The sequence below is a fragment of the Pelodiscus sinensis genome, chromosome 2 (assembly GCF_049634645.1).
Source record: "Pelodiscus sinensis isolate JC-2024 chromosome 2, ASM4963464v1, whole genome shotgun sequence".
Lineage (NCBI taxonomy): Eukaryota > Metazoa > Chordata > Testudines > Trionychidae > Pelodiscus > Pelodiscus sinensis.
In genome coordinates, this window is record NC_134712.1 from 75,989,285 (window position 1) to 76,014,486 (window position 25,202).

General features: G+C 41.5%; 1 protein-coding gene across 10 annotated transcripts in view; it reads left to right on the forward strand.

The window, feature by feature from the left end:
* Window positions 1-25,202, forward strand: part of KCTD1 (potassium channel tetramerization domain containing 1) — a 139,633-nt gene that overhangs the window by 86,405 nt on the left and 28,026 nt on the right. For 9 of the 10 annotated variants that reach the window (XM_006127188.4, XM_075920809.1, XM_006127189.4 and 6 more), the window contains exon 2: window positions 2,684-2,862. In XM_006127188.4, the coding sequence (XP_006127250.2) occupies window positions 2,684-2,862 (179 nt within the window). Of the gene's footprint in view, window positions 1-321; window positions 2,208-2,683; window positions 2,863-25,202 lie in introns of those variants that run through there. The other variant, XM_006127187.4, reaches the window with a different exon arrangement.

Genomic DNA, 25,202 nt, shown 5'->3' on the forward strand with positions numbered 1-25,202 from the left:
TCTTGTGTTTTATTTTTAAAGAGAATTGTATTTGTAAGCAGTTTATACAATGATAATTGTAATTATGCACAAAACCATACAAATGCCAAATTAAACATCTTCTTTGATCAGTAACAGTTTCCTTTGTATTCATGTCTAGAAACAGACTTTTTTGTCCTCATTCCAATTGCCCTTCATTGTTTTCAATTCCTTATTCAGACTGAGTACAAGTAATGCATTTATTGGGATGATATTATAGGGCATTGGTCACTTCGTCATCAAATTTTATTTCTCCTATGGCGTGCACTGACTTCCCATTTAATTCTGAATAATTTAACAGTTATTGAAATAGTCTTGTGCTCTGTCCACTGGACAGTGTTGCTTCATATTGTGCTCGAAGGTTGAACTTATTAAGATTATAAACTGTTTCTTGTGGCATCTAGTGCTACGATCTGTCTTGATTTACATTCTTGAGGCAAGTAATATTTTCCTCTTTTAGAGTCGCCTCAAAACTAACTAACGAGATGTGAGATGTGCCAATTAGTAAGCTAAGTCTGGAGTAAGTTTTTAACATTGCTGTGTTTAACAACTGAATATTGGGCATAAGGGAATTTCTTCAGGAGCAACAGATTTCAGTGGCTTGAACAGAAAAATGCTCTAGAATTAGACAGGATCATAGAATTATGCTGAATGAGTTTCTACTCTCACTACCTTATTAACCCTGATAATCTGTTCATTTTCTCCTGAGAACCCTGTGATACGGTAGGATATGCCCACCAAGGAGGCTATATCAAACTCCATGGAGCTGCAGCGTACTACATTCAGGGATGTTTGTTTTGTTGGACCAAAAAAAGAAACTAGAAAAGGAGGTAGTATAGTGTGTTGTCTACACCTCCGAGGATTTATTTTTGGTTTTAATCACTTTTTCCTAGTTTAATCTTTAAAACACTTAACGTGCTTTTCTTCACTCCTATCATGGCTATTAATTATCAAATTTATTTCCAGTTTGTGTCACTTTTGAGTTCTTCCTATCCCTGTCACTTCTCCTACTACTTTCCCCTGTAGTCTCTTTGGAGAACTTTTAACCCAGTCTCATTGTGCAGATCAGCACCATCTTGGGATGATGGCTGTGCCAGACCACATTTATGGTAGATGCCAAAGTTTTGCATAGTGTGTGTGTGTGTATCTTGTCTGGGCTTGTCTTAGTTTTGCCCCAAGCAGGTCCTCAAAATTCTAGTTCTTAAGATTTATATTCTGCAAATGTCTGTGTTAAAGGTGTATTTTATGAGAGAGAATTTATATAAGCCAGACTTTTTACTCCTTCCCCTTTGTTTGAGTCAAGCTCACTTTCGGGTATGGAAGAAAAAATTGGTTGTTTAAATATCTTATGGTTTATAGATGCCTTGTGTTAAATATTGTTTGAATGTATTGTGCAACAGTGATCACTAATCATTTTAGTTAGACAAGTAATCTACTTCATGCTGCCTTTAAAGTTTTGTTTTTAATAGCAATGTAAAAATTTTAAATATTTTAAACACCAAAGAACCTTATTCATCTGAATACCCCATAATTCTTACATATAGCTAGCTGTCTTCTTTCACTGCTTCTCAAAGATTTAATATAGCACTGTACTAAGAATCCATTACCTCTTACAACTAAATGACTTCCCAAATGAACAAAGCATGTTTTTTGATTTCTCGCTACTTAGCTTGCCTTTTTAAAAGAAAAATCCAGTAATTCCCAGTTCTCAGTATATATAAATAGTATTCCAGTGAATATGTATCCTTCCTGCAGGTAAGACGTGAAATTGTCTTAACACAAGTCTAGGCTGAGTTTCTGTTTGACTCCCAGAGCCTTCAAAATAGTCTGCCTGACTGGCTTCTGCAAAGCACTTTACCCTGCCCCACCCTATTGCATGCACAGATTGCACTGCACGTATTCCTCCTGTGTGACTAAAAGTTTGTTTCATCAGCATCTGTTTCTTTTCTACTTTCGGAGCTTGCTTTGGATCGGGAAGCTGCTCAGAACGACAGTCTACTTGGGGCACATAGGAGCACTTGTCGCTATATGTATAAATTTTTCATGGAAAATGTCTTTCTCGAAGGCTGTCAGTGCCCATTGTTTTACAGTACATGAACAGTTGGCTAGTCCAGGTGTTTCCTCTCTTGTTTTCGTGATATGTGGATTGGAAATTCAAGAGAAGCCTTTGCAGAATGGAAGAGCTGAGGGTTTGTATTTATCCGTCCTAACTGCATAGCAATGAGTGGATTTGGTTGTGTGCGCTTGTTAATTAAAAAGTGTGTATTATTTTTATCCTTTGACTCCTTTAAATCTGTTAGTATTTGTTAGTGACTTTACAAGCTCTTAAATTAGTGTGCATTCCTGTTTTATATGGAATAGTTTTATAATGAATGCTATTCTGAAATGGCCTCTTCTATTCAACACTAATGATTTCATGTCTTTTTTTTTTTTTTTTTTTTTGTGCGCTTTAAAGTGGGGAAAAAGTACAGTTCTAGTCAACATAACTATATTTAAGTTTGAAAGTTGAACTGATTAAAAAAAAAAAGGAATACTAGTCTTGGATGTAACAAAATGAAAGTTGCTGGCTGTAGATGAGATTAGTGATTGCTCAGAGGGCATCTGTGTCTTTGGGGTGGCCTGGCAGCCCGAAGGAAATTCCTGACTCATATCTGTCTCTTTACAGGACAGTCGGCCAAATATGTCAAGACCTCTGATCACTAGATCCCCTGCATCTCCATTGAACAATCAAGGCATCCCCACTCCAGCACAGCTCACAAAATCCAACGCACCAGTTCATATTGATGTGGGTGGGCACATGTACACCAGCAGCTTGGCCACGCTTACTAAATACCCTGATTCCAGGTAAAGATTGCATTGTATGCATGTGGCCATTCATTGATTTTAGTTTTATGCTTTGATATTATGGGACTCGCTTCTCAAAATTTTACTCCTTTTGTTTGAAATGAGCTTAGTTACTCCTGGTGGGATTCTGTGCCAAAATATTAAAAAACTAAAATTTCTGCACACAATTTAAATTCTGCATTTTTTTTGTCAAAATAACACAATATTATCAAGCTGGCTTCATTGAATTTGGTAATGTATTTAAACTGCAATGCAATGGATGGAGAATGGGAGTAGGAGAGCATGGGAGGAATCACCAGACTCCTTCTGTCTAATAGCAGTGTAGCTAGTATTGACCATTTACATCTAGCTGTTAGTCAACAAATACGTGCAGCCATATGCTCAGTGTTACATCAGAAACAAATGAAGAACAAGTGAGGGCTGGGGACTCGAAGTCACCATTTAAGTTGGCTACTGACCATCTCCAAAAATGTCGGTAGCAAACAATTCATTGAGTACGTTTTTTATAAGAAATTTTTCCAGTCTAAAAATTTAGACCTGTTCTAATCACTAAAGCATCATAAGCATTTATAAGGCCATCTTGTCCTTTTATAATAAGGCTCCTTTACCCCAGTCTGACAACGTAAAAGAGGGATACATTACCAATATTCCTTGGTGGAGTTCATTAAGAACAATGGGAACAATTCACTAAGCAGGAAGGCAGCTACATTCTGCTCTGACTGTGGGAATGAAGCTTGCCCCCCTCACCTACTTCTTCAGAAACACACCAAGGCATATTCCTACACTCAGAGCATGCCACTGTAGTGAGTGAAAGGGGCTGTGTTTCTCTTTCACATGCATGACTACCAGCCCCTCCCCAGTGCTGATTTATTTTTGTCAGCTGTTCTGGCTGCCCAAACTGAGCTGCCTGCACTGCTGGGTAGGAGGTGGATGGCCACTCTTGCAGCTTCCCTTTGCTATATGTTGTTTTTCTGCAGGGAAGCAAAGAAATCTGCGGGGGCAATGAATACTGTGCACGTTCAGTGTTGTAGAGTTCCCCCAGGAGTACTTAGTATTTCTGAGTTTGTAGGAGGTGTCAGGTTGATCTTTCTTCCTCTTCTACTGTACATCTCTGACTAAAGACACATCTTTGCAAATCTCTTTACATATGACTTAAAATATAGTTGGCTCCAAAACATATATTGTATAAGATTTGTTAATATGCACTAATTTTCTGTGACTACTTATATGAAAAATCTAATCCTATGTTTACAGATTTACATGCAATTTAAAACAAAATTTTGAGCAGTATTTACTTTCCTTCACTGTCAACATTTAATACCAGGCAACTCAGGTTTAAAATACAGTTAAGATTGTAAACTGTTTAATAATACTAATTTAAAAACCTTTACAGATTATTTGTATTTTTAAAACAATTGCAATTATCTGTGGAATCCTGAATCTGCTCTTCTATCCCCAATTTTACACTAATGGGTTTTAGATTGTGAGTATTAACTAATTCTAAGAAAGTTTCACATCTGTGGACAAATTATGTTATGTAGATGGAGCAAAGTTCCGTCATTGGCATGGGGGTTATTTTGCAGGGTGTCTTTTTAATGAAAAAACAATGGGAAAAACAAAACCAAAAAAACCTCCAAAACATAAGTTTGATAATTCCTCAGTTATTTTTGTGTGTGGCATAATTCCAGAACTTGAACCAGTGTTACTGTTAATCTATTTTGGCTAAGTTAAAAAACAAAAATGAACAGAGAGAAGAGATTCTTGTAAAAATGTGGACCATATTTATTAAATATCCCTTCGTTTATCACTAGAAGCAGATGATCCCAATTTCACAACTCCACAAAATGAGCCATGAAATTGACGTGGTGCATCTGAGCTGTTCTGAGTGACTGTCCATGTGGATTCTCTATTTGTCGCACATGTGTGAGATCAGATTTTTTTTTTCTTTTTGCCCAACGGTGACTGTGGCCATGCTTACATTTAATCTCCCAACCTCTCCATCTGAAGGCATAAAGTCCAACCATCCTTTGATTTCTTCTTATTGCCTGTGGCTGTAAGATGGAACCCATGCAGTGTCAGTCTTGTCTTTGCACACTGTTAGTTTTGCTTAGCTGGATAAAATCATACTTATTTTAATTAGTGCTACAGAATCATGGAATCCTAGGATTGGAAGGGACCTTGAGAGGTCATCTAGTCCAGTCCTCTGCCCTCATAGCAGAACTAAGTATTAACTAGAGCAGTGGTTCTCAAAATTTGGCCCATGGCACACCTGGCTCAATGCAAACCTTTCTATGGACCACCAGTTGCTAATGGAGACTCACCGTTAATTACATAATTATGCCCAAGCCATTTTGCTAGTGCTGGAGCTAAGGAGAATGGTTTTAATGTAACCAATCAGGAAATATTAATTTAAATGATTAAACTGACTAAGCACTTTAACTTTCTCATGTTAGCTTATCAAACTTTGTTTTAAATAAAGTAAAATATTAATTTATGTCCAAAACAAAAAGTTCCCATGTTTGTTTTCTTTATGGCAGGGGTGGGGAACCTTTGTGGATGAGGAGCCACTGACCCACACAAGTCAGAAGCAAAAGCAAAACAAAACCAAAACTCCTCAAAAATCACCAGCCCTCATGGAGGACTGAGGCCAGATTAACTCTTCTGGGGTTCCAGGGTTAGTGGATTTTGTGACCCCTTCCCCCCCCCCCCCCCGGGGTTGGGACAATATGAGGGGTTCAGTGTGCGGGACAGGGCTGCCAGTGAAAGGGGTGAGGGGCAGGATCTGGACAGGTTGTGGAGTGCAGGAGGTGGTCAGGGTACATACAGTGTCTGGGTGGGAGGTAGGGTGCAGTAGCAGGTTGGGAGTAGAGTGTCTGGCTAGGGAGGAGCAAGACCAAGGGAAGGTGCAGTTTGTGGCCAGGAAGGAGGGTGCAGGAGCAAGGGAGGATGCAGGAGCGGGCTGGGGGTAGGGTGTCTAGCCAGGAGGGAGGGGGCAGGAGCAGGCTGGAGGTAGGTGTCTTGCCAGTGGGGAGAGTGCAGGAGCAGTTTGCGGGTAGGTTAGTGGGGAGGTGAAGGAGCACAAGGGAGGATAGAGGAGTGGGCTGGGGTAGGGATGTTAAATATTGGTCAATTGAATAGTCCACTAACCTCATGAATTCTTATAGGTTACTTGACTATTCTGTAATCTGTGGGGGAGAAGCCAGCAGCCAGCCGAGGAGCTCCCTGCCACTCCATTCTGCTGCCTCTAATACAGAGGCAGCAGTGTGGGGTGTAAGCTGGGAGCTGGTCCTTGAGGGGAGCCAGTTTAAAACCCAGAGGGGAAAGGGGGGACTCTGAGCTCCCTGGCACGAGTTGGAACTGAACTGGGCTGCCTGCCTCCTAATACACTTTAAAGGCAGAGCTGCAGCAGGGTTGGGTCCCAGACCTGACAAGCTAGGACTGAGCCAGGCTGCTGGCCAGCCTGCTAAAAAATTTACTGGTGTGGTGGGGGAGGGCTGGGAAATGCGTGTAGTCTGTAACATTAATCGATAAGCTTTTGCTTGCCATTTACTTGGTTAATCGACTACACTATTACATCCCTAGACTGGGGGTAGGTTTCTGGCCAGGGGCAGGTGGCCACAGTAGGCTGGGGTTACAGGGTCTTAGTGGGGGGTGCAAGTGGAAGCCAGTGCCCTTGGCCTTCCTCCCCACCCCTGTGCAGTTGGCGCAAGGCTGGAGTGCCAGTGCAGCTCCCTGCTGCCGGGGAAAAGTAGTTCTGAGCTCGAGCTGCTGACTACCTGGGAGGTGTCCACGGACATGTAGTTTGAGAACCACTGAGCTAGACCATACCTGACAGGTGTTTGTCTAACCTGCTCTTAAAAATTCCCAGTGAGAGATTTCACAACCTCCCTAGGCAATTTATTCCAGTACTTCATCAGTTAATATAGTTAATAACCTAGTGGCTAATTGCTGTTTAAATAAGCTTTCATTTGGATCAGTTCTGCTTTTCTCTCATATATGGGCTAGCAACAGGTCGACCTATTCCTGTCTCCTCCCCTCCAGCCAGACACTTACCCCCAACCTACGGATGTAATAGTGTGGTCCAAGATTCAGGAGTTGTCCCTTGTGATATACTTCTATGCCTGGTAGCATCTAGTACTCCCTATGCCTACTCTTTCTAGGAGGGAACGATATCCAGTAACAATGTTGGCCTGTCATTCTTCTCCATACTCGCTCAGAGCCTGGAAAACCCACATGAAACTGTTCCTCTTTGCATCAATTCGCCAAGCTTCCTTGTGTATCAAAAGGAAGGCTAAAGCCAGATCTCACTTGTGTAGTTTCCCCTAGAGTAGATCTACATTATATATATTAAAAAAAAAAAAAAGACAACAGTCTCGAAGCCTGGATCAGCTGAGTCAGGCTCCTGGGGATTGTGCAATAGGACAAAAAACAGCAGTGTAGATGTTCTCGCTTAGGCTGGGGCCTGGGCTCTGAAACCCAGCAAAGGCGGGGCGGGTCTCAGATCCCAGGACCCAGCTCAAGTTGAAACACCATATCCATACTGCTATTTTTAGCACAAAGCATGAGCTGACTCAGTTGACCCAAGACTTGCTACCGCAACGTGAGTTTTGGTATAGACATACCCTTAGTGAGCCAGAGAGCTGAAATTACAGCATGAGTAGCCTCATCTGCTCTCAGGCCCCCTTCATCTGACACTGTCTTGGTGTTTCTGTCCTTCAACAGGCAGAATGGAACACTTTTCCACAGATTAGCCAAGACAGAGTTTACCATCTCTGGCACCTAGCAATCTGAGACACAAGAGTCATCAGACACCATTTATCTTAAGAGCAATCATCTAAGGGCCAGAAGCCTGCAAAGGCATGAACCAGTGCTTCCATACTAACTGCTAGAAGAGCCCATACAGCACATGTGAAATTGATGGACTGTGCTTCTCTTGATACAGACACTGGCACAGAATGTAGGCGCATGGGCACAGAATAGTTCAATACTTTCAGTTTTGAACTGCATTGTGGTACCTAGTATTTTAGCATCAGCTATCTTGGTACCTAAGTGATAGATAGCACAGAGTGATTTCCTGTGGGCACAATATCTGTCATCTCTCTTGAGGGATTGAAGGTGGTGGCTTTAAAAGCACTAGGTTTTGGTTGTGGGTTTGTTTGGTTTTTTAGTTATCTGTACATTAGGTGAAGGAGGCATCCTATTTACAGTACTACAATAGAGACTTCTCCTCCATATGAGCTCAACATTTTCCCAGTGGAGTGGTGCCTCTCTTGAATTACATCTTTTTTCCTCCTTTTCTGGGCATAGTCAAGACTACAGATGATTCCATGAGAGATCAGCAACAGGCATAGTGGTCATAGTCCTTTGAGTGCCTCTTACTTCAATATTCATATCCTTACCAGGTAAGGCCTTATTGGATGCCTGTGGCTCAGCTGTGCTCCAAAAATCCTGTACCAGCACTGACTCTAAGGTGAGGTCACCTGCCCCAAAGAGGGAGTTTTAACACTCTCACAAAAACAGCTGGTACAATCTCAGCTACTGGATAGGGAGGAGGATAAAAGAGGAAAAGCAAGAGGAAGGAAATACTGTCCCTGTAGTAATCTCCTCCTCCTCCTGTCTGTCTAATTGGCCTTTTCTAAATTGCGGTGTAGTTGATAAGCAAATTGGCATACGTTATATATGTAATTGCAGATATAAACAGACTCCTCTTACTCCTTTGCAGTCAACACCTTTTGCCACCCATTGGGTGTGTTTGGAACTTCAGGCTTATAGATGCCAAGTTCTGGAATGTCTTTCTGGCAGTAATCCGCTTTCTTGCTGCCTTAGCATCCATTTACATTTCCTGTTTCATGAGAGTCTTCTTGCAGAACTGTTAAAAGAGAAATTTAAAAGGGAATTTGTTAGTTTCTAAGGTTCCACAGGAATGCTTGTTGTGTTTGAAGGTACAGACTAACATGGCTACCCTCTGAGTCTTTAAAAGAGGCTACCCCCCCCCCCCCCCCCCCAGTCCCAACCTAGTGCTCCTAGGTCTTCTGCTTGACCTCTCCTTCAGGGCCATCTCTGTGACAACTTGCCCCCCTTTTCTCTAGCATCAAGTGGTCCAACTTTGGTCATCTTTTCTCCATCTACCCCCTCTTCTCTATCAACCCTACTATATCAGTTGTGACCTCTTGCTGATGGCTTCCATATCAACTGCTCTTCTTGTCACCAGCATCCATCCCAATCTAGCCATATACCTCTATCTGTCTCTGACATTGCTTACTGGATGTTCCACCACTATTTCAAACTCAATTGGCCAAACTTATCAGGTGCAAATATACCTTACATGAGAGATTAAATCAGCCCATTTTATCTAAACTGAGTTCAGCTCTTTCCCTATTCCCTTTTCTGTCTCCAACTCTACTTTGTCTCATCTCCCAGTGACCTTTTTCATTCTGTCCTTTTCCCTTCATGCCCAGGCAATATTTATTCTCTCTTTGTAATGTCAACACAATCCAACTCTTTCCTTGCCCATCCATATTGATAACACCAAAAGTGACCATTTCTTGTTGTAATAACTATGGCTGCTTGCCTCTCTGAAGTCCCCGTTACTGTTCATTTATGATGGTGTGCTGGATGTTTTCTAAGCAGTCGAGGAACTCAGTTTAAGAAACCCATGTAAATATAATGCAGCTTTCTTCACTGAAGCCTATCCAATATACTGCTGCAAAATTCCTCTTCTACAGCTCTGATCCCCACCTCAAGAATCCTGTGAAAAGTTTTGTTGCTTGTTGCCTCAAATTCAGCCTATTTCCTCTTCTTGAAGGCCATATACAGTATCCTTTCTTTGCTTGTTGAATCTCGTTATTGCCTAGGAGCCCTAATTATGAACCAGGATCTCGTTGTGCTAGGCACTGTATAAAACAGAACAAAAAGAAAAATTCAGCAGTTACACGTTTACAAAAATAAATGTTTGCTGACATCCCTATTTTAAAGATCGTCTAAGTACCTACCTCAGCTAACCCTACATAGCACATGGGCCCCTGCACAGGAGTCTAGAATAGCTGATATTCACTGGTGTTTTGTTTTTTTGTTTTTGTAGCAAAAGGATAGGATTCTTTTGAATATCTAAATGGCTAAGCATAATGGCATTAAATGTAATAGTATATTTTATGGGTCCATTAAATATACAGAGGCATTTGGCTGCAAACCCACCTTAGGTGGGTATATTCTAGATCACAATGGAGTTCGTTACTGTGTTAGAATTACAGTGTAAGTCAGCAGGCAATACGTTACTGCTCTTGAAATGACCTATGAAAACGCTTTCTTTTCATTAAAACATGATGTCTTCTCCAGCAATCCATATTGAAATCATTAAAGTTTTTCTCTGTTGAGAGTTGTCACAGGAGGCTACAATGTGTTCAACACTCACAAGCCGAAATCAGTGACTAAGAGACCATTTCTGCAATGAGGGAGTGCCTTCAGCTCCCACTGATATCAAGGGAGATTGCAGGCACTCGCATCCCACAAGCCCTGGCCTCCAAACACTTTGCATTCTGTGCTTTATTATAACACAGAATCCTAGTATTTCTGCTAAGTGTCCTTCAGAACATACAATGGACTGTATACATTCCAAAGTGTTTACTATACTGTAATTTTAAAATATTGTTTGTGTATAGATAATGTATATTTTAATTGGAGATATTTTTCAGCCATACAGTGAATGTTTTTCTGGGCTGCCTAACTATCATTTTGGTACTACTTCAGTGGCCTGAATCATTGTCCTGGGATAATAGTTTCCTGCTGCTAAATAAGTGCCAAATACTAGCTTGCTTAGTAACTATACTGCTGTTTTATCTTCATTAGCAGTGGTGGTGATCTGTCTACTTGTGCAACTTCTCTTATTATGTTTTCCATATATATGCTATAGTTTATAGCTCTACACAAAAGCTAACCACAAATTCTAACCAGTAGCAAACACCAAGAGCTGAGAAGCTCTCCGTGCCAGAAAGCTTCCTGCTGAAAGGAAGGTTTAAGCTTGCCTGAACTTGCTTGGGAATCAAGCTGAGTGAGTTCCAAAACTCATGGCCAGGCTCATTCGGACTTCCTAGGCCCCTTCTTCCTATTGAAAATTGATTTCTTTTAAACACTTTGGGAGACCCAGGGGGCCTTACAGCTTACATAAAAAATGAAAACCCTTCTTGTCTTGCAGCAGTGTGAGCAGTCAATACGAAAAAGAAAAATGATCTTTTAAGTGTATCCCATTGAATTCATTATCTTGAGGGCCCCACGTGTGATACTTCATCAAAACATCATCCTCTTGATACACTACAGAAGGTATTCTAGGGTAAAATTCAGAAAAAATACTGCCGTATGCTTAAATATAGTCCCACAGTGAGTAGGTAAACTCACCAAAAGCAGGGAATTGATCTGGAAAGCTGATGCTGTGTTTTCTTGTAATTAACCCCTCTACACTTTAGATGTTTGAAATGTAAAGTAATTGTTTTACAAGCATTTCTTTTCAATACAAAAGGTATATGAATAGGTAAGTATAAAAACATGTATGTGACTTTGGATCAGAACATCTTGTTTGCATTCCTTCATATTTTTAACATATGCATCCTTACAAGATTACATAGGAAAAGATAAAAGGTAAAGCCAAGGAAGAAAAAAGGAAAGTGCCTGTCAACACGTTTTTAGTTCTTGCTGACAAAGGTTTATGGGTTTAGATTCATGATTGAGGCCTCTGTTGCATATTTCCTGGCTGTTGTTCCTTATTGTTTATGTTGTGGTAGACTATTTTGAAAACTATTCTGTTCTAAAAATAAATATGTCCATTCTGGGATTTTCTCTTTATCAGGTATACTGACCTGAAAAGATTTGCTCTCCTCTCCTTTTGGTGGGTGTTTTGTGTTTCTTCCTACCAAAATTTATAATCATGTTATCACAATTGGTAGTTTGGACATGTCACACAAGCAGGGTTTCCTCTAAGGTGCATGCCTGCATGGGCCGCGCACCAAGAATTTTAGTCCCACCCACCTCCTCAGCAGGGCCGCGCAATGGCTGCTCAGATACTTTGGGGTGGGGCCACATGGCGGGCCTCTCAAGCTTGCCATCTCCCCAACCTCTCAGCCCCCCAACCTGAGCTACCCCCTGCCCTGAATTCTGCATCCTCTAACCTAAGACACCCCCCCCCCCCCCCCCGCACCTTCCAGGCCCCTGCCTTCACTCCTGCATTCCCAATTTAGGTTGCATACCGTAGGTCTATACTGATGAATTACCACATTAATTACAAGTACACATGACATTGATATTGGAACACAAGATAAAACTCACTCTGCTCATGGGTGGGAAATCTTAGAGAGAACACTGCACATTAAGTAACTCAGTTCTTGAAGCTGATTTTCCCTGGTGTTTGTGGTGGTGGTGGTGGTGTTGTGTTCAGATCATAAATAATAAAGAAAAAGAAACAGTTCTGATTTGACTCTCAGAGCTTCGTTAGTGTCTCATAAGGACTAATTCTTCAGTGCTGTTTAACAGTAGAATTTATTGAAAGGGTTTGATGTTGAGGAATAATTTCTTGAATACAACAGAACTTGAAAACTTATTTATCTGCATGTGAATCTGCTCAGTTTTGCTTGCATAAACTTCTGAGCTTAAATACACTCTGCAGTATTCACTGGATATATGCTTTTTACACAATAATACACATCTGCTGCATGGTTGGTTATGATGATCCCAAAAGCAGCATTGCTGTGAACAAACCTAATTAGTTATTACCCAATAACACATGCCCTCAAGTGTGTTAGACTGGTTAAAAGTGTTATATAGTCTCTTTGACCTGAACGATGGAACATTTCAAATATTCATCAAATGGAATTCAGCCTCTCTTCTGACTAGAGCACAGTTGGAGATGATTTTCTGACATGGAATTTTAGGTACATCTTCAGTGGCATGGTTCAGAATCATAATTCACCACTTGTGTGGGGGGCGGGGATGACATGACAACTCTAACTCTTGAGGAAAGATTTTGACAAGCGGTTTAGTTACCAAAATAATATGGTGCAGACCTCTTTCTCTCCCCCACCCCAAAAAAAACAAAATAGGGTGCTGAATTAGGTGGTGTTTTTCCAAGTACACAGTGATAATATCCTCTTTATAAATTTTAGTCCAGTGGTGAAGGTGCTGGAATGTGGGCTAGGGATGTGAAAGACTAGTCAACTATCCGATAAGCAAAGAAGACCTATCCACTGGGCTATGAGATATTTCATGTGAAGATGTTCCACTATATATAACTAGTCATTGGAATAGGGTCTTAGATATCTCCCATCCTCAATGAATGCTGTAGCCCCCAGACTATAAAGTAGCCTTTCCTTGGCCCAGTGGCTTTATTGTCATGTGTAGTGCCAATTTAAAATCTTGCTGCTCATAGATGTTTTTCCCCCCCATGTCTGATCAATTTTTACTGCTATTATGGAACTGTATTGCTGCTGAGGAAAGCTCTGAGGCAAGTATTAGATCTATTCTATGGTGAGAAGGATGCAAAATTAGAGAAGTGAATATGACTTCCATCACAAGAGCTGGTAAGATGGAGAAGGGGGTCAAGTTGCAGAGATACCTATGCACACCTTTTGCAGACTTCCCCCCCCAACACGGTACCCAGGAAGTGGAAGGGAGAAGAGAAGGTGCTGCTACTTTCCAGCAGCCAAAGAGAAGAATACCGAGGTCATGCCTGCGCTGCAACTTTCTAGCTCGGGTTATCCAACACTTACTCGGCAGATTTCAGAGAGGTTGCTGTGTTAGTCTGTTTCAGCAAAAACAACAAGGAGTCCTGTGGCACCTTAAAGACTGCAGCTTATGCATGCTCCAAGTGAAAGAATCAGATGACAGGGAAATATTTATACATACAGAGATGGGAGTGTTACAACAGTGTTGATGGGGTTAATGCAATCGGGGTGGAAGTAGCCCACTTCCAGAAGTAATAAGAAGGTGTGAATACCTAAAGGGGAAGCTTATTGCTTGCAATGGGAGCTCCCAATTTCTATTCAGACCCATTCTGATGGTGTCAAATTTGCATGTGAATCCCAGCTCAGTAGTGTCATGTTAGTCCTCTTACTGCATTTTTTTATGTTACCATTCCTGATGTCTTATTTGTGTCCATTTATTCTTTGTGTAGAGACAGCTTGGTTTGTCCAATGTACATGGCAGAGGGACATTGCTAGCACGTGATCACATATCACGTTAGTAAATGCGCAGGTGAATGAGCCCTTAGTGGTATGGCTGATGTGGTTAGATCCTGTGATGGTGTCACTAAGCTATGTGGATAGAGTTGGCAACTGGCTAAGTGTTTCTTTTGTGGAGTGTGTGGTTAGTGGTGAGTAATTTGTTTCTTAGGAGGAGTGCAGGTATAAAGCTGATAAGAATCACTGTGTTCAAAATCCCAGTATCTGATCTTCTCAGGCTCATCTTTCATACAAAAGGCGTAAAATCCCATTTAAAATGTTAAGCTGTTTAACCAATTAACCAGCCTCATATGTTGTGCCACTGATGGGAGGACGCGGGAGCATCTTTCCATCCGTGGTGTGGCATGGTGGGTCTGGCTGAGCTGGAACAGCAGGCTGCTCTGGCAAAGTTGGGCTGAGCCCGCTGTGCTACAGGTGGAGAGCTGTTCTGGCCATGCCAGGCACCGGCTAACTGGTTACCCAGTAAGCATGCCAGGAAGGTGAATGCTTACTGGGTAACCAGTTAACCCTTTACATTCCTATTTCATACAAGCCTCTGGCTAACAACAAAACTGTAGTCACTTTCTGAATTTTTGTTTGGATTAGCGGAATAGCTTTTCTAATCGAATGGTGGCTGCTTTCTAGGTATAGGTAAATGTTTGTGTTTTTTTTAATTTTACAAATAGAGACAAAAGCCTGAGTCAGATGTGTCGTGCCCCTCTCTTCTGTTTACTTAGAGTGGAAGTTAAAAGCGATGTTACTGAAAGCTGCGGCCCAGCTGGCACCATTACAAGGCAAAAAGCATTGGATTGAAAATAGAGCAGCTGGGCTGGCTGCAGTCTTAGTGGCACTACTCCAACTGGGTCATTTCAGTTTGAGCTTACATTTTTAATAGAAATAAATCAAAGGCAATTCATCCTTTCCTATGTATTGTACTACTTAAATATGGAAAGTGCAACACACAAGAGATCCGGGAACTGATGGGAAACACTGATCTTTGGCACCACGAAAAATCCAATGTTTATAACGCGCTTCCATTTTTGTAGAAGTAGAACAGTGCAGTTGTTCTCACACTGCGTTCAAAAACCTGCTGGTGGTCATCAGAACTGCTTCCATTGCATTAGGTCAGTCTCCAAGCAATGGTTTTTCTATTGGCTAAGCTCAATCTGGAACTTTTTTTAAATGGATGTATAGTGAGGCTTTTTTTGTTTAACTTTAAAAAAATAAACTCTGAATGTAGAAGATAGAAACAGAGCACCTCCCGGCGCTCTGTGTGGGTCCATAACAGCCACCAAATCAAAATATTGCCTCAGTAAATGAAACAGCGATCAAAAGCTGTATGACTCCAAAATTGGAGAGGTTTCAAAGAAATTCGGGCCAGCGCAAAACTGGCATGAGATAAAGGAGCACTGGAGGGCTATAGGCAACTAAGGGAAATCCAGTGCTAAGCAACATAAAATCCATACCATTAAGGTAGTCTGATAAAGAGCATGGATATGAAATGGAGGCACATTCATGACCACATCAGAGGAGATTAATGTCAAGATAGAAATAACAATCCTAATATTATTCATGAAAGATTGTGATTGGGCAGGGAAAAGTGTAGGACCAGTATTATGCGGATGGGTGGTCCACAAGAGAGTCTCTTAGGAAATTACTTTTAATACAAACAAGAACTAATGCAGAAGAAAGAGAGAATAGATTTGCCTTTCTAATCCATGAAAAGGCAGGTAGAAAGGTAATTTATGTAGATACGTCTAGCCAGTAATGCTACATCCATTTATTTTGTGCTCTCAGTAAAAGCTGTCTTATGAAACTTGTAATTGTATTTTTTTTCATTCTTAATCACTGGTCTGTCTTGGTACTCTTAGCTAGGCCATGCCATTCCCACAGAAGCTGCTAAGAGTCTAGAAAAAATCAGGATGCGGGGGTGAGGTCACAGAAGACCACTGGAGATTGTTCCCTGATGTTCTAATTGTGCCACTGACACCATAATTCTTGCTCTCAAGACCTCACACTGCTCTCTTGCTGGGCCAGATCCTTTGGTCTCCCCCAGAAAAGGCACAGAGTTGGGATTACCACCCCCTGAAGAGCAATGCAAACACTGAACCACTTCAGCTCTGGAAGAATGCAATTCTAGGTCACAGCACCTAGGAAATCCACCCTCAAAAAGGATCAAAACCGCAAATAAATCCATCTTTCTTTGAGTAAAAAGTTTTACACAAAGAAAGCTCATGAGGATGTTCACCCTCTTTATCAATGATAAAGACTATTTATATTGGACCTGATAGTAAACAGAAGTTTTTTTATTAAGTACAAACAGTATGATTTAAGTGGTTGCAAGTGAAAACAGATCAAAGTAAATTACTAAATTGAAATGGAAAACATCTCTCATAGCTAGTTCTAATTCACTTCTTCAGAATCTTACCCTAAAGAGCTGTTCTTGCTTTAGGTATAATCTTCAGTTAAGAGCCCTCAACCCTTTTTGCAGTGTGTCAGGTCAGCTGGAGACAAAGGGTTGTTACCATCTCTTGCTTAAATAGTCTTCTCCCCATTGTGGGAATCTTTTGTTCTATATTCCTTCTTCTATGGAAAACTACCTGGGTCAAAAAATGGAACCCCAGTACCAGGAGGTAGGGTCTAGGGATGTTAAATTTCGAGTAATTGACTAATCGAATAGTTGATTCATTTTGCTCATTAGCACATTTAAAACTATAAACAGTCTCATGCTTAATATTTCTAACTTCACATACAAGAATGATACATGCATCAAAATAGGACATGCAGATCCAGCAGATTGTAACATTAAAATTGATGTTACATGAGGTATTTTGTACAAAGCATCATTGAGTTGTGCATATTTATATTAATAAGCCAGTTTTCAAAAAGCATGGGGGAATATGGCAGCAGGAATTAAGTGTGAGACTTTTGTCTTCAGAGTATACACTCAAGCTGGGCAATCACAAGTTAAGCTAAAGCAAGATGGCAAAGTTGATGGAGCATGACTGCAGAACAGCAATCGAGTCCATGCTGGCATTGTGGCCATTTGTGAGAGATGCAAAGACTTCTCAGTGGTTACATCCTGTGGTTCCTAGTAGCACAGCTCACTTTCATTCTGTACTCACTTTCAGAGGGTGTTGGGGAGCAACATCTCTGTCCTGTGTGGGGACTGAGTGGAACTGGTCTAGGTTCAAGAAATTGTACTAAAGCTGGTGTGCTGTTGTTGCATGCTCGTCCTAACCACTACTGACAGCTGCTGGGTGTTATGGAAGCAGTATTTCTACAGCATGCCTTGAGAAACTCTCCTGTCAAGTGATAGTGGTGGCAATTTGAGGCAGCTTTTTGCTCAGAGAAGACAGCAGACAGAAACAATTAAAAACCAGACGGAGATCATACAAACAATAGGAAAGTAAAGACCATAATCATAAAATGAGGATTTCACAACCCCAGCTATTGATAAGCAGTTTCTTGCCAGACAAAATGCTATTAAACTGAGTTTTCTTTAACCATCTTGAGACCACCTAATCTAGTGATATTAGGTGCTATTAGGATATGGTCTCCTTCACAGCCTGGTATTATGGTATTTTAATGCAATTTGGATGGAATGTGAGTGTGTGATACCCTGCTTCAACTGGCTGCAAACAAAGGCTTTAGGCTTTCCAATATGGCTATAGGCCTTATAATATGACTCTAGAAAAAGGCTTTATCCTTAGAGTCTAGGGCCGGCAGATGGCAAGATAGGAAACATAAATAAGGTACCCTGGGGAGCTTGTGGAAAGGGAGAAGTGTCAACTGTTATGATTTCTCATGACACTGCATTTTCACTGCAGACACTGAGTTAGCAAAAAGTCAACGCTAAATCGTGGTTTGCCATAGATCTTTGCGCGTGTGGTGGCAGAAATGAAAGTTGTTTGGATGAAGAGCATGTTAACTCCTTGTACATTGTGAGAGTTTCTTGTTACCCCTTCTGTAGTGCAGACAAAAATCTATGTAGATTTTAGTGCAGGGTGTAGGATTCAGGGAAGGAGGAAGGATGGGCTTGGAAACTCACCTGAAAAGAGTAGATTGAAGAAGCAGAGGAGAAGAACTCAGATTGGAGATGCACCATTTCTCAAAAAGTCAAGAGTGGGATTATCCTATTATTTTTATGAAAACACTGGACAAATACTAGTGGTGGTAAAAATACTGAAAAACATTTTCCAGATCAAACCTGACATCTAAAAACTGTTTAAATTATCTAGTTCTAAGTCAGCCTTTAAAATCTTGACCTTTTCCCATTGATTTTGGTGCAGTTTTTTTCTGCCTGTGAGGAGGAGATTGTAGATGCTCAGTAAATTTTACTTTTAACCATTTGTATTGTTCTAAGGCCTTATCTGTGATCAGGATTTGCTGCCTATTCCAACTATCCATGACCAGCCCTTAGTGCGACAGAATAAACTAGTGTAGACTGGGGATGTAAAATTCCATTAGTTTAATCAATTAAACATTACATTTAACGACTTAAACAGGGGTATCTGGGATGGAATGGCCGTCCCCCCACAGCAGGATGTGGTGGGCCTGGCCTGGCTGGGAGGAGCCCCTCGCCTGTAGCACATCAGTTAAGCAGTAAATGGTTAACCACTGACATCCCTAGTGTAAAGTGAGACTTGCACTAGTGCAGATTACTGACTGAAACTGGGGTATACCACACCAGTGCAAATTGCAGCTTAACTGCTCAATATGGCTACGTCTGTACCGCAACACTATTTCGTGATAGCGGAGGTATCCCAAAATAGCTATTTCGCATCTTTTGAGCACAGCCATTATTTCAAAATATAACAAGCTCGCTATCCCCACATCCCTGAAAACCTCATTCCATGCGGAGTAAGGGATGTTTCAGAATAACAGGTTATTTCGAAATAAGTGCTGGGTAGATAGCTTATTTTGAAATTTGATGCTATTTCAGAATTAACTGGAAATAAGTGACACAATTTGCATAGCTCAAAATACGTAGCTTATTTGTAGATATGGGAGCAGTGTAGATACCACCTGTAAGACCATTTAGCAGCACGGTAGCTATTCCAGTCTCCAGTCTCCAATAGCTTGGATCAGGGCGAATACATAGTGAAGGAAGGCCTTAGACAATCTCTTGTTTGTTACAAATCTAGTTAGATTAAGAAAATTTATTGGAAATCTTGGAAAAACCTGGAATATCCCTCTAACTCTTCTGAAATAAGTGTTTCCAAGGAATAATATGGATTAGAACCACTCCATGATCACTGTTCTTCATTCTGCTTAGAAGCAGTTTTCAACACAACACTGAAGAAATTCTAGTAAATTAGCATCTGAGGTGGTTCTGATTAGTCTTTTAATCATGCCAGATTTCTAGCCAATAAGAAAACAGTGCGTGCGCACACACCCATATCCTTGGCTGGTGTAAATTAACCTAGGTTTATTGAAGCTCATGGAGCATCTATCCTACTGCATAGCTGACCCCCTGAAACCAATTTAGTCCATGTGTTCACATTTTAGGACTTGTACATTCTTTTTACTTGTTGGATTACAACTGTCCTGTAACTTTTATCCTGTATGATCATATTGATTCCAGTTTAAGTGTGTATCTGTCATACAGAAGAGTGCATGCAAACACACACATCCCTAGAAAAATATGACTAATGTAATGGCTTGGCTCACAAATGTGCATCTGTCTGTCCATCTCAGAGTCCATTTTGTTCAAGAACTCCTAATGGGTAAGAGCTAGGATCAACAAATTTGATATGCAGCTTCCTATTCTCTTAACTCAAACCAAAGTCAGAGTTTGGTTGTGCCAAGAAAACAGGGTCTGCTTGGAATGGATTGTTTTCCATAGCATCGAAAGGGTGGAGGCTGATCAGAGGGACAGCTGTACTGCAGAATGGCCACTGGGGGGGCAGCCACACCACCAAGAGTGGCCAGCTGGGTCAGGGCTTGCCATCTTGCTGGCCACCAGATCAGGTAATTGGTCCCCCTACCTCAAACTGTTCCCCTCCCCCCTCCCTTTGGCTGCGGGGGGGGGGGGGGGAGAGAAGAGGGAGCCCCACTGGATGATGGAAGGAGAAAGGCCAGCCCTGCCAGTGTTCCCCAGGCCCAGCCCAAGGGGGGGAAGGGCTGCGCAGGGACAGCAGGCTGTAGGCTCCTCTGGGGAGCGGCGGGGCTATGTGGTCCTCTCCAGCCCAGCCCCTGGAGACAAGCCAGTGGGCAGGATACACAGTCCCCTGCCCCCCACTCTAGAGACAAGCCATCAGGTCAGGTGTGCTTGCTGCCCCAAGGGAAGCCGGTGGGTGGGGTGTTCAGCTCCCTCTACTGCTCTGGGGAGAAGATGGCGGTCCCCACATCACTGCACACCTTCACCCTCCATCCCAAGCTCCTACAATATTCCTTGCTCTGACTCCTGCACCCCACCTGCTCTGAGCCATTCCTCACTCCCTCCCCCCCCCCATACCCAGCCTTCTACCCTGAGCCCCTCTTCAATCCCACAACTTGGCCTCCTTCCCCAAGCCCCCACATTCCCAAGCCCTTGCCTTGGCTCCTGCACCCCCCACACCACCAGCTTCCTTCCCTGAAAGAGCTGGAAAACACCAGGTAAGCCTTCTAGTTACGTAATACTGGCAAATTTGTATACATTTGCCTCTGCTAAATCTGATTTAGGAAGGAACATAAAAAAATCAGTGCTTAGGCTTAAGGACATGTTTTTCAGAGCAAGATGATACACAGATTGAGGGATGTTACTGATTCTTAGTTTATAATGCCACTATCTTGTGTGTTTCTATTGGGTAAATCCATTCTTTTTTTCAGATGCTGATGTCCATCAAAATACATTGCTGTGTTGTAGTTAGCGTGCACCATTCATTGTGCTTATTTTGCAGCTACTGAAATTCATGTGAGCCACCCAAATGTTAAACGTGTCTTAGTACAGGTTGACCCTCTCTAGTCCAACACCCTTGGAACCTAGAGAATATGCTGGACTATGAGAGATCAATATTGGCTAGCAGCATTACCAACACTTCCGCCTCTTAACTGGGCTCTTAAAAGACATTTAGCCATAAAAGAGAGCTAAATAACAGCACGGAACACTGTGAGCCAGAACTAGTGGCAGTAAATAAACTTTATGGGACTGTGGAAAACTTGGCCACACTCATGATGAGTGGGCATCCAGCTAACTAAAATCATGTCAGATCATAGACTCATAGACTTTAAGGTCGGAAGGGACCATTATGATCATCTAGTCTGACCCCCTGCACAGTACAGACCACAGAATCTCACCCACCCCTCCTAGAATAATCCTTTCACCTATATCTCCGATATTGAAGCCTTTAAATACTTTGAAGACCCCAAGATGCAGAGAATCCTCCAGCTGTGATCTGTACCCCATGCTACAGAGGAAGGCGAAAAACCTCCAGGGCCTCTGCCAATCTACCCTGGAGGAAAATTCCTTCCTGACCCCAAATATGGCGATCAGCTAAACCCTGAGCATGTGGGCAAGACTCACCAGCCAGACACCCAGAAAGTTCTCTCTAATAACTCCTATCATCCCTCCATTGACCCACTGATAATGAATGGTCAATTAGTTACCAAGATCATGTTATTTCATCAAACCTGGGGATCACAGATGTTGCTGGATTAGAGAGGTTGAACCTGTATAATAATCAGTGACTCAGTAGATGGTGTATTCTGGGCTTGTTGAAACATTAATATTAATCTGGAATCCGATTAAAGAATAAATTTTTAAAATGGATAACTGTTGTGGATTAACTGTGGGGAAACCCTTGTTCTAGAATCAGAATGCCTGATTGAGTTGTTCTTACTTTATTCCAAATCCCCCTAATTCATGCTGAAACAGATTAAGAGCATCCATACATGGTATTACTGTGGGACAGTTCTTCCTGAGCAACTCCCTTCATACACATGCTTAATGATGATATTGTACCGAGCCACTCATTATTATCCTGTTACTGCAGTCATAATTTGTATCTTCATTTCTTTCCTTTTTTAAAATAACTTTCTTCATGTTCCGCACCAACACCTTTTTAGTTCAATGGAGAAAGGTAATGCTGCAGGGATCTCTCTCTCTCTCTCTCTCTCTCTCTCTCTCACATGCAGCTAATTAATAGACAATGCAACCATTGGCTTGTGTGGGTTTGTCAAATGAAACCAGTATTTTTTTTAATTATATGAATCACCTCACTGAGAAGCAGGATTAAGTGTGACTGATATTTCTAACCTAGACATCAGTTGTAATTTACTGCTTGTAGCTGCTCTATATTCTGTTTTGATGTGGGATTGCCCTGTAACTGCAAACTCTGGCCTGGTATAGCGATTTTGTACCCCCTTACATATTTTGGTTAGTGTTGTTACTTTTTCACTGAGGTAATTAAAGGAGTACATCCTGTAGTGTGCATACATTTGAGTATCGCTAGACTATAAAAGTTGACACAGTGGATAAGGATGAACATTTGTTGATGAGAGCGAGAGAGAGAGAGGCAGGCTTTCAAGCCACACAGAGCTCATCTCCAGTTTTGGGAAAGGTACTTCCACCATCACAGTACATGTGATGTCGGGAGTACCTTTCCCAGACCTTAGGAGGAGCTCTGTGGAGCTCGAAAGCTCGTCTCTCTCCAACAGAAGTAAGTTAAGTAGCTGTGCCCTTGCTAAAGAGCATGTAAATGTAATTGCTACAGGCGCGATCTGACACCATTAAAACAGTATATGCACAGTGTAGACAGGCTCTTAAACTCCTATTGTTTACTTGTATATAAGTAATCTCCTGCTCTCCCCCTCCTCCTCAGCTTCTGTAGGTACTGTTACACATAACTAGTTCCTGCTCCAAAGAGTTTACATTCCACTAGCATAAGCTGCTGGTTACCATGAGTGAGGGTTGGTAGACTGGCCCTGAGAAGTTAAGCAACACCATAAGTGTGGGAAAGGGTGGAGAATATATAACACACACACTCACTCATTCTACTTTATCCGCTCTGCCCCAGGCTTATCACTTGGCCAGATTTGAGTAGATTTTCACAAAGATGGTAAAAGGCACATCCCTGATAGAAGGCCATCACTCTGCTAAATTTCAGCTCCCTGCTCCAAAGCTTGCAGGTACTAGAGCTTTTCAAATAAAAATTTGCTTGGGTGTTTTAGCATGGGCGAAACAATATTTTCCCTAGGTTTATTCTCTGAAATGGCTGAATTGTGTGTCTGACTTTTTTTTTTTTTTTAAATATATCAGCTGGAGGCAGATATCCAGTGTGGAAAATTTCAACCTAAATGGCTGAAAGTGACACCGTTATAAACAACTGAAAAACCGGGTCTTATCCTGGGAAGTATGGAACAGCTTTAATAATAAGCAATGCTGCCAGATCTGCTTGTCATAAGAATATGTGTAATGCATGACCTTTAAACTGATTGGTCAGTTTTTTGCTGAAATACGTCATTTTTGTTGTAATTCATACGAGATACAATTCTTTTATAGTAATACTGTCATCTTTGCTTGCCAGAACTAGAGTACAGTAGATGTTTGGTAACTGACCAGGGCAAGTTTTTTGAATGTTTCTTTCTCATTGGTTTGATTTGCTAGGTAGTTGAGAGGCTTTGCAGCCTTATTCATGTCTCTCTTCCCCTCCATTATGGGGTAATCCTATAGGATAAACTGCTCAGTCAAGCTTGTGATCCATTGTGCAACCCCTTAGCTCTGTATAATCTTATCCTCATGAGTTTAACTGTGGATACAGTTTGTGTAACTTAGGCCAGGAATGTGCATTCTTGCCATGTCTGTAGGAGCTCCTCTTCAGAGGAGAAAGGAGGAAGCAGTGATTAGTGAGAGGAAACTGCTACCTAAATAGTACTAGACGAAATTTCTAGTTGAGTAGCAAGGCAGCCCCAGTTAACAGAAGCATGGCACTAGGAGCAAAGAAAGTCAAGTTCTTTATGCTTCCATTATCACTGTTGTCATTTTGTGTGTCCAGCACAACTGCTGCCTCGGGCAGTGCGACACTCAGTTCTTTAATATCATCCTTGAAAGGGGCAAAGCTAGGGTCGTCTATGTATGTGGTGTGAGAGGCATTATTTTAACTCTGCATTATCTACTAGTCTTGAATTTTTTAGACTTTGTTGTCTAAAAAAGGTTGATTCAAAGGTTACCCTCTTTTAAAATTCAATTTTAATTACGTTAACTATCCAGTCTCATTATAGAATAGGTGTGCAAGAATTGAAGCATTTAAAGACAGATGATATTCATATATATATATTTTTGTAAAGGAAAGTTTTGTAAATTAAGATGAGAGGGGGATTGGGCCAAGATTTTTTTTTAATATGATTTCTGAAACTGTTTAAGTTCAGTGTTATAATATCAATGATTGCAAAAGCTGCACAGTATCCTAAAATGCACACAAGCTAGCCACGTCACAGGGATGCTATTTGTTAGTGGTTCAGTTGTTTGGTGCTTTTCAGTCATTGTACAATATACGTGCCCATCTCTGCCGTCCTGCATACTCACAACAAACTTGACCATCTGAATTTGTTTCATAAACCTGATTTAAAAAAAAACTTCCTAAATTCTTTGTCTCAAAGTAGCTACAGTAAACTTCTGATAATCCGGCACCTTTGGGACCCAGGGGTGCCGGATTATTGGATATGCTGGAGTACTGGAAGGGGGGGCTATGAGGAGTTGGGGGGGGGGCGGCAGGGAACTGCACAGTGTGGGGAGCACTCCAGCTGCTCTGCCCCAGGCTTCCCCAAGTCTGCTGCTGATCAATTTCTGCAGCAACGGACCTGGGGAAGCCAGGGGCAGAGCATCTCCAATTGTCCAGCTGGCTAGAGCACTTCCGGGTTCCAGTTGGTGCCGGACAACTGGAGTTTTACTGTAATTTGCCATTCCACTTGAATAATGGAAGGGAACTTTCTTATAACTTGGTAAAAGGACTTGTACAATGTTCTTAATAAGTTAATAAGATGCCTCCCTCAAGTCATATTCTAAATAACAGCACTAAATGGAATTGGATTTGAGTTTAGTAAAATTCTCTTGGCAAGCAGAGTGTTTGTTAACTTTTCTGTGAAATGTTATTGTAGCCAAGAGAACTTGATTACAAAAATGTGGCTTAGAAAATATTTTCATGATTGATCAGTGTA